General features: G+C 43.2%; 1 protein-coding gene across 4 annotated transcripts in view; it reads left to right on the top strand.

Annotated features, from left to right (window-relative positions):
* LOC122812188 (titin homolog) overlaps nt 1–14,866 on the top strand; it is a 409,355-nt gene that overhangs the window by 178,080 nt on the left and 216,409 nt on the right. For all 4 annotated transcript variants that reach the window (XM_044084514.1, XM_044084513.1, XM_044084511.1 and 1 more), the window contains exon 3: nt 10,603–10,687. In XM_044084514.1, coding sequence (XP_043940449.1) covers nt 10,603–10,687 — 85 coding nt within the window. The remainder of the gene's footprint in view (nt 1–10,602; nt 10,688–14,866) is intronic.

Below are 14,866 nucleotides of genomic sequence, written 5' to 3'. Positions count from 1 at the left end.
CATCTCCTCCTGAGGATTACTCTTTTGGAGAGACTTTGCATACTTTAAGGGAACATTTTCACTGGGAGAGTCAGGACTTCTCTAAATCAAGAGGCTTGGGGATTTCCTTCTTCCTCCGTATAGGCCTTTGGCAATACCTCATTGGATATTGTTGATGTGTTCTCTGAATCAAGCATGGCTCCTGATTCCCTGCCTCCAGCTCCTAGTAAGCCAGACAGATGTTACAGGGTTCCTTTTTTCAAAAATCTAGCTGCTGATCCTGAGACTATTTCTCAGGGTCCCAAGGGTGTTGAAGCTTCTACTGCCAAAAATCCTACCCCTTCTGATGGAGATTCCAGGGCGCTGGATAGATGGGGTAAGAAGGTTTATACGTCTGCAACCTTGGCAATCAGGGCTTTGAACTGCCAGTTTCATATGCTTAAATATCAACAACATGTTAAGGGCTTACTGAAACAGAAAATTATGTTTATTTCTGATTGTGTGGAAAATAGTTACAGGATTTATTGCATTCAGCAGAACAGGTTGAAAAGCATACTTTGCAATGTGTTTTTGATTCCTTGGAGGCCTCTTGTAGGGCCGCTGTTACAGGATCTGTGATTAGAAGGCATGCCTAGCTCAAGGAGCAAAATCTGCCTGATCATGTTAAAGCTAAATTGTTGGATGCCCCTTTGCAGCATGATACTCTGGTAATAAGGCAGAAGAGGTTTTAAAGAAAATGGAAGACAAAGCTAAATTTATGCAAACTGTAAAAGATTTCTTGCAAGTGCAGCCACCCAGGTTCCGTAGGCACTGGCCTACTAAAATTTTGTCTTTTCCTGTGTCCAGCAGAGCCACTCAAGGCAAACCCAGGCGCTCAAAAAGGCTCCAGATATCAATCACAGGGTTCTTGCAGATGAAAGCAGTGGGGTGCCTCCTCCTCCAAATCTGGAGGAAACAAAGCACGACCCTACAGTAAGCAATCTCAATGACTTTCTTCTACCATCTCCAAGCACTTATCTTTTGGCAGCCCCCTTGGGGGGAAAATTAGCACTTCATGCTCAAAATTGGCAGTTAATTACCCAGGACAAGTGGGTATTGAACATAGCATCCCAGGGGTACAGATTTCATTTGCATACTGTGCTAATTCCAAATGGATGGCCGGATCTGCCACAAAACCAGTGGGCAGAGGCCCAGAAATGAGTCATGTCCCTCATGGATAATGGGGGCTATTCAGCCGTTACCAGAAAAGGAAAAAGGACAAGGATTTTTTTCAAGACTTTTCCTGGTACCCAGAAAAGACTACTCATGGTGTCCAATACTGGACTCATCGATTTTGAACACGTTCCTGGACATTCCAAAATTCAAAATGCTGACTTTACAACAGCTACTGCCTATGTTAGGCAAGAATGCTTAGTTAGTAAATCTAGACTTGAAGCATACCTGCATATCCCAAGAAGGGAATCATGCAGAAGATACCTCCACTTCAAAGCAGGTTTTTTGCATTACAAATTCTCTGCACTGCCCTTTGGCTTATCTACTGCGCCCAGGGTCTTTTACAAAGTGCCTGGCACCAGTAATTGCATTCTGCAGACAAACATTCAAATCTATCCTTATCTAGACTATTGTCTCGTTCAAGCAGAGGGGCAAGGACACCATTCTTTAACATCTGCCGTTTGTAAAAAGAGCTTCTAGCATGCCTAGGGTACACCATAAACGAAAAGAAGTCACAACTGGTACCCTCTCAAATTACATTCCTGGGTACAAGCTTGAATACAACTGCCCAGATTGCTTATCTCATGCCAGACAAAGGCAATTGACAACATACTCCAAACAAATGGCAACAAAAACCCAGTTATTTGCAAGACAAATTCTGCAGGCTTTGGAGTTCATGGCATCCTGCATTCTACTAATTCCATATGTGAGACTGCATATGAGGAAACTTCAAAGTTCCTAAAAAGTTTATGAAGTCAGCATTGTCGCAGCCTGGAAAGAATGATTCCGCTCATTCCCTGCCTACAGCAGGAGTTTCTTTGGTGGGCAGAGATGTCACCAAAACAAGGGACTGTCATTCACTGTATCCCCTGCCACCCAAACCTTAACTATAGATGCATCAGACTATGCTTGGGGGGCCCACCTGGCAGGGAGATGCATTCAGGGCAAATGGAGCCCAAACCAAATGCATCTGCATATCAACCAGAAAGAAATGCTAGCTGTACAGAATGCTCTGCTCTGACTGCCTTCAAGGACTTGCTTCATCCAGGGCAACTACTGATTGACAACACCACAGTTATGTGGTACATAAACAAGCAGGGAGGGGTACACATTCCTACCCCCTTTGCAGACTAGCCATGGCCTTGTGGAACACAGCCTTGACCTGCCAAATACATCTTCAAAACTCCATTCCTGCCAGGAAAGCAAAATACTCTGGCAGATGACTTAAGCAGAAATCTAATGGACCCGCAAGAATGGAAACTGGATCCACAAGTCTTTCAGCATGTTAACACAGAAATGGGGGAGGCCAGACATAGTTTTGGGGAGAGGCAAATACATCTATCAGTTGGACAAATTCTGCACAAGGACTTATCACAAAAAAGCATGGAAAGTGGATGCTGTATACTTCAGCTGGAAAAAACCTATCTGTCTATGCCTTTCCCGGTCTGCCTCTGCTCTCCAAGGTCTTACTAAAAGTCAGACTGGAAAAAACAAAAATGATCCTAATTGCTCCGGACTGGCCTCGCCAGCACTGGTACCTGCTTCTAAGGAATGTCACACCTTCCTTCGTGGTACTTGCCTCAAACACCTCACCTACTGTCTCAGCAGAACTATCAAATTCTGCACACTCTGCTCCAAACTCCAATCTTGCAGCATGGCTAATCAACTAATTATATAAACCACATCTCTCTCTAAACCTGTAATGGGTGTCATTTTAGAAGCCAGAAGGCCTAGTACTAGAAAATCTTATGCTGATAAATAGAAGAGATTCTGTGCTTGGAACCAAGCACAAGGAATAGACAGCAAAGCCCAATATTCCTCAGATTTTACAATACTTAACCGAGATGCTTGACAAGGGCCAATCTTTTGCTTCAATAACAATCCATGCCTCTGCCATCTCTGCTCATTACAACACAGAGCCTCCCCTCTTTTCTCATCCACTGCTTAAACAGTATCTCAGAGGGGCCAAAAATTTAAGGCCTCCCAGGAGAGCACCAACGCCTGCGTGGGACCTCAATTTTGTGCTGGAAAAACTCACCCTGCCTCCTTTTGAACCAGCAGCTGCTGCGGATATAAAATTTCTATTTTGGAAGACAGCTTTTCTTTTGGCAGTCACTTCAAGAAGGGTTTCAGAACTACAGGCTCTCATGGCAGTGGAGCCTTTCATTATTTTTTACCCAGACAGGGTGCCCTCAGGACCAATCCTTTTATGCCTAAGGTGGTATCTAGTGTGGCTCTTAACCAGACCATTCACCTGCCAACATTTTACCCAAATCTGCAGAACAAGGGGGAGCAGATTCTGCATTCATTGGTTGTACACAGACAGCTAAGATTCTACTTGAACAGGACCAAATATCTAAAAGACTGAGCAACTACTGGTAGCATTTGCTGCAGGATCAGAGCTAAGAAAGACTGAGCAACTACTGGTAGCATTTGCTGCAGGATCAGAGGGGAAGGCTATATCAAAGCAGACCATTTCTAAATGGATATGCCACTGCATTCGTTTCTGCTATTTGCACCATGGTAAACCTGTGCCCAAGGGGATCAGATCACATTCCACCAGGTCTGCCTCTACTTCAGCTTTTCTCAGAGGGGTCCCAACCAAATCATTCTAGAAGCTGCTACTTGGAGCTCTGTTCATACCTTCACAAAGCATTATCATTTACCTCTCTTCTCTAAATCTATGGCAAGCTTTGCCACTGCAGTTCTGCAGGGCCTTATAGCCGCTCCTAATGCTGTTTAGTTCCATCCTCCCATCCGTAGCTTAGGGATTCTACCCAGATGTAATGACTGCAACAGTGAAACACAAAGAACATAGTACAGTTGTGCACACTTACCATAAATGTAGATGTTGGAGTGTATTCACTGTTGCAGTCTGGGTTACCCACCCGCTATCCCTCATTCTATACCTTTTTTTTTCTTCACTGTACTCAAAAGCCTTTGTGGTGTATTTGCTTTTAGTTGAAGGCACTTTGTTTCTAAAAGTGCATTTATGTATTTACAGTTTATTTATATATATTTTTGCTCCCCATTTGGGCGGCACCTGACATCTGGGGCAAGAAAAACTGATTAAAATGGTGTCGGCTGCATGTTTTATACCCCTGACAACCTGACGTCATGGAAGAGGAGGCAGCAGCCGACGCAGGACCCAAGACTTCAGTTATTCAGGCCGACTGAGGGCAACCTGCCAGCAGATTACCCGAATGTAATGACTGCAACAGTGAATACACTCTAACATCTACATTTATGGCAAGTGTACACAACTGTACTTTACAAAGGTGGTGTTCTGCTGGAATATAGTTATCTTTTTCTAACCTACTCTTTTCCTAAAGTTTTCATTCCCTCCAATTTCCCATGTACATTTCGGTGTACTCTGTACTACCATTGTTGGTAGTCTTTATTTCCTTTCTGTCCTCGTGTTTTAAAAAAAAAATATTAGTTTACGTTGTTCCTTCTACATTTTGTTGTAGCATTATCTAACATTGCTGGTAGTTTTCTGTACCTTGAGGCATTCCTTTCTACCATCGTTGATGGCCCTGTTTTTCTTTCCCCTGTCTTTTTTTTTTCTCGCTTTAGTGTGTGTGCATGATTCTTGTGGGTTGAATCATGGTTGATTTAAAGCTAGAGGTACCACCGGGTTCAAGTGTCTGGAGTGTAACCAGAAACTACCCAGTTGTGATGGGCACTCACTTTTGTTTTTGCCTGAGCCCGGTGCACTTCCATTTGTCATGGTTTTAGTCACAGGCCCTGGTGGAAAGGAAGAATAAGTTGTTGGTTAGGGGGACAATGAAATCTTCCTTTGAGGAGGCCTTATCTGGTCTGTTTACTAAAAGCAAAAGGGATGTTTCTTCCACTTCCTGTTTTTCCCTATCTTCTAAACCTGACCAACCTAAGAAAAGGAGTCTGTTGGTTCTAACTTCTCCCTTGGTGCCGACAGCCAAAAGACTTCAGTTTCCTTGACAGTAAGGAACAGACAGTTACTTCAACAGACACTTCAGTGTTGACGGCATGAAACAGCATGAAACATGACTCCTCCATTGGTGCCAAAGTTGTTGGCACAGACCCAGGACCAGACAATGAAACTGACTGTCTCTCTTCATTCTCCCATTTCAGCATTGTTGGTGCCGTTTTTTTCGGTGCCAACTAAAAGCACAATCTTCTTTTCTTTATTCCTAGGACCAGGTGCTTCCTGTCCATAGATCCTTTGTAGGTCCGGTACCTGGCCCCTTTTTGGAAAGACTGAAATTGCTATCCCACCCAGTCAGTTCGTTCCACCAAGTGTCTGACAGAAATGGATGTTTTGAGATTGGTTCAGTTCCTTTTGGCAAGGGGACTTCCAGGTGCATACATGGTTCCACCCCCATCTGGAGCTGAAACCCTTCCTTCTGCGACTCCTAGTCTTCCTGCTCCTAAGGCCTTAGAGATCCCAGTGCTGAGTTTCTCTGTGCCAGCTGCTTTGGTTCCAACAATACCTCAATCTCTGGTTTTGATTTTCTACCCAGAGTTCTTCAGCTCTTTTATATCTGGAGAACTCATTGCCCTGGCTATGCTGACTGTTCTGGGGTTGGGGCTCTAAGTTTTTTTTGCAGCACTCTGCACCTCCGGGCTTTGGTATGTGTTGGCTCCAACCTGGCTTTAGGCTTGGGGGTGGCTTCTTGGGAGTGGGGAGGAACCACGGTTCTGAAGCAGTCTCTCTGTTCCAGACTCCCTTCCATCTTTGGGGGACTAGCGTTTCAGCTCATAGAGAGGGCCCTTTCCATGGTGGGCTCTCTCCATGGTGGGCCTTCAGTCAGCTCCTCCCATGGCAGAGCAGTTCCCTACATCCTTCCAGTCTTCCAGAGCCTCAACCAATTCCAACACCTAGACAGTGAGCACTGAAACTGCAGGAGTCACCTATTTAGGGTTTGTCCCCTTCTGATACCTCCCCAGATTGTCCCACTGTGCAGAGGTCCCTCAGAAAAAGTGCAAGAGGAAACTCCTAAATTCCCAGAGGATTCCATCACAGAGGGCACAGATTTTGATGAAGGTGAGGGTTCCCACTGTCACCCCCAGAAGACTTCTCCTTTGGAGACATCCTTGATCTGTAAACGGGGGATAAGGGGTAGCTGGATGTTCCAAAAGCCCTCTTCAGAGGAGTCTGTATACTTGCAGGCTTCTGGCGCTTGCCCATCTACCTCTTGGGTGATTCTGCATGCTAATGAGTTGACCTCTCAGTAGGTGTGGAAGGCTCCTGACACCATAGAACCCATTCCCAACAGACCAGACAGAATTCTAACTGCACCTGAGCACCATCAGTTTTGGGTAAAGGCATTTGTGGTTCCACTATCCACCCTCCTGAGCACCATCAGTTTTGGGTAAAGGGATTGGTGGTTCCACTATCCACCCTCCTAATACAGTCTTGGATGATGGATAGGTTTGGCAAGCGGGTTTACACTTTCTTTTTGGTTTTTGAATTTTATGGCACACGTCACAAGACTTCAAAGGGATCTGATTACAGCAGTCAGATACCTTTCCAAGATCAGTATCTGAAGAGGTCCAAGATATAAGGTTGCTTTTCAGTTGTCTACCCTAGAGTCCTATTCAAATTCATCCATGAGGCTCTCATAGCACATGCAGCCAGAGACAACTAGAGCAGCGGGATCGGGCTTCACCATAAGGAGATATGCCTGAATGTGCTTGTGTGAATTTGCGGAGCAATCGGTCAATGCATCCTTTCACAGATCCCTTTTTGGTCCTAAAGTTTTGAGAAACCTTGTCCAGGTATGAGAAAGATGGAAAGACCCTTTCTGCAGTAGCACACTTTTCTGTCCCTCAATGGCCCTCCTCCAGGAACCAGAGCAGTGGGAAAATGTGGTTCAGAAAGTCCCAAGGGCCTTTTCAGGACACGTGACAGTGGCTCTCACAGGGGCAGAATAGGGAACTTTAACAGAATATGCCATCCACGCATCAGAGATGGCCTGCAAAATCTGAGTTCCAGGGAGTACTTTCCTGGCAAACCCTACCAGCACTCCTGAAAGGAGATGTGTTTTTCTTCTGGAAGCATTGGGGGTTCTCTATCCTTGCACCAACATGCCTGGCTTAAGATAACTTTGGATGTTTGGGTGCAAAGGATAACAAAAGAGTATGGTGTATCCTTTGTCTTCCAAACATCCCTGATCCACCCAGTCAGAGGGAACCAGCAGTACCAGTAATTCAAAAACTTCTAGAAAAGTCATCCATGAGGTTCCGCCAGACCAGATAGAATCTGGTTATTTACTCAAGATTCTTTTTGTTGCCAAAGATGACAGGGAACTAGACTAATTTTGGATCTGAGTGTTTTTAAAGTCTGTTCGACGGTCAAAATTCTGGATGGTCACAGTTCAGTCTATTCTACCACTTCTAGGGATGGTCACAGTTCAGTCTATTCTACCACTTCTAGGGAAAGATGATTGGATCTGCTCAGCAGGTCTTCAGGACTCCTTTATTACAACCCAGAAATGGATAAGTGCTTCAAAAGATTTCTCCTCCTCTGAATGGGAGCCAATCATTACCAGTTCAGAGAACTGCCCTTTGATCTCACCACAGCCCCCAGGGTGTTCACTAAATGAATGGCAGTGGTAGCAGCTCAGTTGGGACTTCAGATTCCAGGTGTTTCCATACAAGTTTGACTGTCTCATTACTGCTCCCAAGTATTAGAGCAAGCAAGAGACTACATTCTCCATATCTGTGGCAACCTGGGGATTAAGGAAATTATGAAAAATCTCAACGGACTCCAACACAATCTTTAGAGTTCATATGAGCTGTACTAAATACCAGTACTTGCATAACCTCCCTACCTTATCTAAGATTGCAAAAGACCAGGGCCAAGATGCTCAAACAAGAGTAGCTGCATCATTAGTCTTGCAAGCTTTAGGTTCGATGGCGGCAGTTGGTTCCCCTAGCGAGATTTCTAGTGAGAATTCTACAGTGGTTTCTTGCATCTCAGTGACCATACTGTATCGGCCAATGTCTGATTAGATTTTTAGATACCAATCATTGCAAGAAAGATCTAACTTGGTGGATTCACTCAGAGGAAATTCTCTTGGGCCGCCCCTTTGTTACTTGCCAATCCCAAGCCGTACTGACCATTGACACTTGGGGTGGGGAGGGCAATGTCTAGGCAAAACTGTCCAAGGCACTTGCCCCCCCCCCCCCCCTGCCATTAGAGGCCACATGACATATCAGTGTCCTGGAGCTGAAGGCAGTGCTTTTAGTATTGCATGCCTTTCAAACTGCCCTCTTAGGAATGATTGCAATTCAGACCGACATATCGGTAGTCTGGTACATTAACCAGCAGGGAGGAGCCAGATCTTACCCTGTTTGTCAAAGCTGTCAGTTTGGCAGTGGGCAATCTCTTCCAACCACTTTCTGATAGCAATGCATATTCTGGGGAGTTCCAGTGTGATAGACAAACTGGGCAGATGCATTCTCCTGTCTTACAAGTGAGGTCTCAATACCAAAATAGCTGAAAAGATTTTTCATTGTTTGGGTCAGCCTTGCTGTGATTTATTTGCATCACTCTTGAACAAGTGCAGTAACTACTGGTTCCCCCTCTGGGAGAGTCCATGAAAGAATGTTGTCCTGCACAATTGGCCCTTGGGACTTCTGTACACCTTTCCTCTAATTCTGTTAATTCCTCTGTTTCTAAAGAAAGCAATCTAGTTGAAGAGCAAGGTAGTCCCTCATTGCACCCTATTGGCCTTGACAGAGTTGGTTCCCCTTTATTTGGCCTTATCTGATTCAGCAACTGACTGTAGACCTGGATCTAGATATCCTATCCCACCCAGAGGGATTAGTTCACCCAAATCTTCAGAACCTCAAGCTCACTGCTTTGCTTCCCCAGTTCCATTGATCACCAGGCATAATAATCTATCTCCCCATTTCATAAGATTCTTTTGGCCTCCCATAAACCTTCCACTAGAAAACTCTACAGTTAGTAAATAGATATTTTCCTTGTGGTCTCATGATATTTCTCTGCTTCTGTCAACAAAATTAGAATTTTTCTTTGCTCTTTGAAGGAGCCTCTTCCTCTACTGTCAGGGTTCAGCTAGTGGCTGTTTTAATTTTTCATAATGGGTTCAAAAGATATTCATTAATCTCTCAAACTTTACAAAGCATTCTTAAAAGGGGCTTTGATGTTAAAGCCTCTCTAAAGCTCCATATGCACCTTGGTATCTCAACTCAGTGTTCTAGACAATTAGTACATTTCCCCCCTTTGAGCCACTGCAAACTGTGACCTGAAATTCTTATCTTGGAAAACTGTTTTTCTGGTAGCGATTACTTCTGCCAGAAGAATTTTAGAAATGCAAGCCACCATATTTGATATTTCACAAAGACAGGGTTTCCTTGAGAACCAACCCTTTCTGCCAAAGGTGGTGTCAGAAACAAATATCAGGCAATCAGTTTAGCAGTATTCTTTCCCAAATTTTCAAAGGTGAATACTGCTTACATTTATTGGATGTTCGGACTTTTGTGATTCTGCCTTCCATAAAAAGGACCATAAGAAGATGACAGTTTTATTTCTTTCAAATACCAAAAGGGGTAAGCAGATATCAAAGGTTACCTTATCTGGATAGCTAAAAGATTGTATGTCCTTCATGTACAGCAAGAGGAAAGTTGAACCTGGGCCTGTCTGGGCACATTCTACTAGAGCCATAGCTATTTCAGTGTTTTTTCATTCTAAGGCTTCCATGAATATTTGTGCAGTCGTGACGTAGGCTACCCCACATACCTTTATTTCTCATTACAGATTGGATTTCTTTAGGGGAAGTGTCTCTTGGTTCTATGGTGCTCAGGAATATCCTTCTGCAAGTCCTCCCAAGATGTAAGGTAGCTGGGGACTGTCCCATATGTAAAGGAATTAATGAAGATTGACTACATCAGATAAAGAAGTGTACTTATTACGTTCCATCTGTGTTCTCTCCCCACCCTGCATCCCCCTACTGGTGGAATGAATTATGGTCATAATTGTATACATCTTTTCATACGACACCAGATTTGGTCTTGACAAAGGTGTTAAGAATATCTTTCTGTAAAGTCTATCTGTAAACTATGTGAGGTAAACTGGAGAGGAGCATTCTGAGTAGGACTTAAGCTTGAGTTTGGTTTTTGTGGGCTGTATTAACGTCAGAGTTGGTTACCAATGTTCAGAACCGAACCCATATGTAAAGGATAAATTTAAGGCGACAACACAGATGAAACATTATGGTAATTACATAACTTTTTTTTTAACAGGCTTCTGATACAAATTACTGTATCTTTAGATGCATGTGGCAAGTGAGATTATTTCTAATATAATTCAGTGGTTACATGTTTGAAAGGTTAGGAGTTTTGAATTTAAACTGGCAAGCTCAACTAACACATTGTGTCTGAGAAATGTTTGTCTTTTTAAAGCTGTGAAGACTTCCAGTTTTCCTCTGTCCAAAGGAACAGTTGGAAGTACCAAGCCAGAAAAACCTGTACCAAGTAAAACAGAAAGGTAAGAAAATGAAGTGTGAGACTGTAAGAACATTTAGTGTTTGTTTTGAACTGATTGATTTTTTTTGTGTGTAGGCCAGTCTCTGTATTTGCCATGCCGGGGAAACTTCAGTTTAGGGAGTTAAAGAAAAGCAGTTAATTCCTGGAAGCTGATCCTGGAAGGAGAAGCAGTTTTATTAGGTCTGTTCACTGGAGCCAAATCAGTGTATGCTACATAGGAGTATTCCCTATAACGTAGCATATGCACAAGATCAAGTTAGAGCCCCCTTCTCCTATTTAACTTTGCATAAGTCATTCCTTCTCTAGTTACCCACTTTCTCTCCAGTGATAAGAACTCAGTTGGCATAAGAAAAAGAAAACACTCCTATATAGACTATATAGAACATCACTGACATCCACTCCTCCACACCATACTTGTCTAGAGCGATGCTCTGTCTGAGGGCCTATGCTTTAGTACCTTTTTCTGGGCAAGTGAAATGAGGAACCTTCGCTTTATGTAGCCTGCTTTGATGGATGCCATATTTGTAACTTAGAAGCAACTGCATTCAGCTTCCTCAGCTCCTGTGAAGCAGATACTTTTATCCCATAGCAGAATTGTACATAACTTCAGCACATGCTATGTCCTAGAAAACACGTTTTCCCAGTTTCACACACAGGATTATTTTGCGTAATGTAAGGTGTTTTAATCTTCTGTTTTGGGAGTCTTTCTGGTAAGTGGGTCTGTCCTTTCAGCTGGACTAATACTGGCAGGTGGTGGTTCCCCTTTCCAGATCACTGTAGCACAGAAGTAGCCAAAGGATTTGTCTTGGCAGAAAATTTTCAATAAATATTTTTTCAAGTTATTCCTTATCTGTTTAGAGGGTGTTGTACCAGCTGACATCTGTTTATCAGTTTTTATGATTTAAGCTGTCATAGCTGACAGTATTTCATCACCCACCCAGGGTAAAAAAAAAAAAAAGGATTTTTGTAAATACTTTAGTCTTCCAAGCACATCTAGAAATGAATATCATAAGATTCACAAAGGTATAGAAATTGTCTCCCCTGCACCCAAAACCAGTAGGTAATGAGTCAGTTTTTTTTTTCAGTAGGTGAAAGCAAGACTCCTGTTTATCTAAACCACTTTTCTCTAGCTGACAAAGGTTGGGTCAGTCAAATTTTAAGCTGTAGACTATGAAAACTTTAACATGAATTTGAAGCTTGCAGATTGCCTTTTCTGGTCCCCAAAAATATTGCAGTCCATCTGTTTCTGAAGTGGAAAGGGACAATTTTTTAGGATTTTTCCATTTAATAGGTCTGCAAAATTTACCTCTGTGTGCTCTTGCTTTTAGCAGCAGTCCTGTGGTTGATGTGGCTTGCAGGTGTTTCTGTGGTTGACAGCATGGTACAGACTTGATGTAGACACCTTAGGGAGACAAAACTATTTAATTTGCCACCGCTGACTGGCTTTGATGTTCACAGCTGATGTTTGTTTACCCCAGTTTTCTGTTTAGACATCAGTTAACTAGATTCTCTTGTGCCTTGTTCTGTAACAGTCGATGGGGGCGCTCTGCAGAATATGCAGACAGTGTCAACTGTGACGCACTGTAGAAGAATCTTTGCAGTGATTTGCGGAGTTCATTTTCATTCGTGTCTGCTCCATTATAACATGCAAAGATATGGCAAGTGGGACAGCTAAAGGTTCATCAGGACAGAGTGGATTCTGTGCGATTTTTTTCAGTGGCTAAACCTCTGAAGGTCGCAAGGAAGTTTTTGTGCAAGAGAAAATATATTGACGTCATTTCACTGGTATAAAACTAAGACAAGAAGGTTACGGATTCCCCATAATAATCTCCCTTTGAAATTCACAGATTCAGGGAAGTTTTAAAGTTGAGGTGGCATGAAGGCCCATGAGCCCCATCTCCTCACAGAGAATGTTGCAGAAAACATTTTGATCTACTCTGCAGTCTATGTAAGTAGACCCATGTAACATGTAGGACTGCATATACTTTGTCTTCTCCAATAAAACCTAGCAGGATTCTTCATACTTGGACTGAAGCTTTTGATTAGAGAATTGTAAGCCAGATGCATTTATTGCAGCAGCTCCTCTTAAAGGGTTATGCCTGTCATATCCATTTGGCACCTCCCAGATATAAAATATGGCAGTACTTTTAAAAAGGCTGAAATTCATTTGAGTACTGGAGTCCATTCCCTCCATTAAGAAATTTAGAACTGTAGATTGCCTGGAGGAGTGTTCATGTCCTGTAAGACAATAAAATCTTGTGTGACTTGCAGTGAAACCTGGCAAGAAAATGTGCCTGTTACTAGAGTAGCTACCAGCTGAACTGATGGCACTTTTGCAGCGTCAGCTTCTACTTCTGCATGGCTACTCTTCCATTGAGTTGGCAAACATGTCTGCTAAGTCTTTTTCTAAGCAGGAACTGACATTAGCAGTATTCCAGTATGCCTGGCTCAGGATCACCACTTTCTGTGTGGGCACAAAGGATCTTTTGTGAACTCTCCCTTTCCCTGTCTGTTGGGCCTGAAGTGAAGACACAGTTGAGGATGTAAAACACAGCAAACCACTCTGGCGTGAATTCTCAGCCTCCACAGTATCCTTTCTCAACTGTACTCTTTGGGTGTGGTTTAGACACTGATATGGCAAGGCAGTATTGGAGGAGCCATTTTTCCCAGGGTACCTTTGAAATGTTTTTCCACAGAGAAAGAACTGTCCTACCTTCCTCTCTGGCGGACTGTAACAAAGGACAGGTGGATAAGAGAATCCAGGGGGTTATGCAGATGTTCTTCGTGTTTCACTGTTGCAGTCATTACATTTGGGTCATCTGCTGGCAGGTTACACTCAGTCGGCCTAATTTAACAAAGTCTTGGGTCCTGCATCAGTTGCTGTCCCTTCTTCCATGACATCAGGTCATCGGGGGTATAAAACACAGCCGACACCATTACATCAGCCTTATTTTTCTCGCGGTGCTTGAAGCAGAAGCCGTTCGCAAGTGCCAGTCGGCCGACTCCTGAAATTTTCATATTAGAGTTTCAGAACAGAAGTCTTCAACTAAAAGCCAAGTACCCCGTTGGGGAAACTTTTTCTTGCTCCTTACCGATGTCAGTAAAAGTTAATAATTACATTACTTGTGGGAAATATAGCAAATACTTCATAAGGATGTTCATTTGTACTATATTCCTTGCCTAGGCCCTGACCATGTGCCTTGCTGTCTGTTTTGTGCTAAATTTAATCAATGCACGATTAAATGTCTATTTTTGCTTCTAAATATTTTGGTTCACGATTTAATTATCCAGAAATGTCTGTTGGCAATCTGACAACCGGAATACCTTAAAAAAAAAAAAAAAAAAAAAAAAAAATGCAAAGAAAGACAGATTGAGGTCCAAAACAGACTATGCTTCTAAGCCAGTCGCCGGTACTCAGTGAGGTGCTTTTGCAGCCCCTGATGCCCGCTACTTCTGATTCGCAGGCCTCTACTGAGACCCATTCTGAGTCCGGTGTGCCGCAAGATGCTTCAATTTTGGAACCCGACGATGTCTCTACCTTAGATGGGTCCGGAGCCGCTGTGCAGGCACAGACTTCTGAGGGTGTTTTCAGGCCTACTGAGGGTGTTTTCAGGCCTACACATTTGTATATTAGACAGATGCCCTCTTCAAAACTAAGGCTAAAATCTAAATCTATGTCTAAACGACGCCTGGGCCACATGTGCAGGCCACTATGCCTAAAAAACAAATCATCATAATGGCTGAAGATTTAATTGTTCTGATCAGGGGTAGCCACACACACACACACACACACACACACACACACACACTGTAAGAGGCCTAGGCAAGACATTGACTATGAATCTTCTGAACAGGATTCTATTTCTTCTGACTCTTCTAATGAACAGGATTTGTCTATTCCTATTTGAGGACTCTGATGCAGAATATTCCTTCTGCTTCTCCCCCTGAGGATTTTTCTTTTTGGGAAACTTTGCATACTTTAAGGGAACATTTCCACTGGGAAAGTCAGGATTTCTGTGAATCTAAAGAGACTTGGGGATTTTCTTCTTCCTCAGCATAGACCTTTGTCCATACCGCCTGTTCTAGACATTGTTGATGTTTTTTCAGAATCCAGTACAACTCCTGATTCTTTGCCTCCGGCTCCTTGTAAGCCAGGCAGATACTACAGGGTTCCTGACTC

This window comes from Protopterus annectens, chromosome 9.part0 (assembly GCF_019279795.1).
Source record: "Protopterus annectens isolate FY-2018-M chromosome 9.part0, PAN1.0, whole genome shotgun sequence".
NCBI classification, from domain to species: Eukaryota; Metazoa; Chordata; order Ceratodontiformes; family Protopteridae; genus Protopterus; species Protopterus annectens.
Note: the sequence above shows the minus strand (reverse complement) of the source record. Positions and strands in the feature narration are given on the sequence as shown.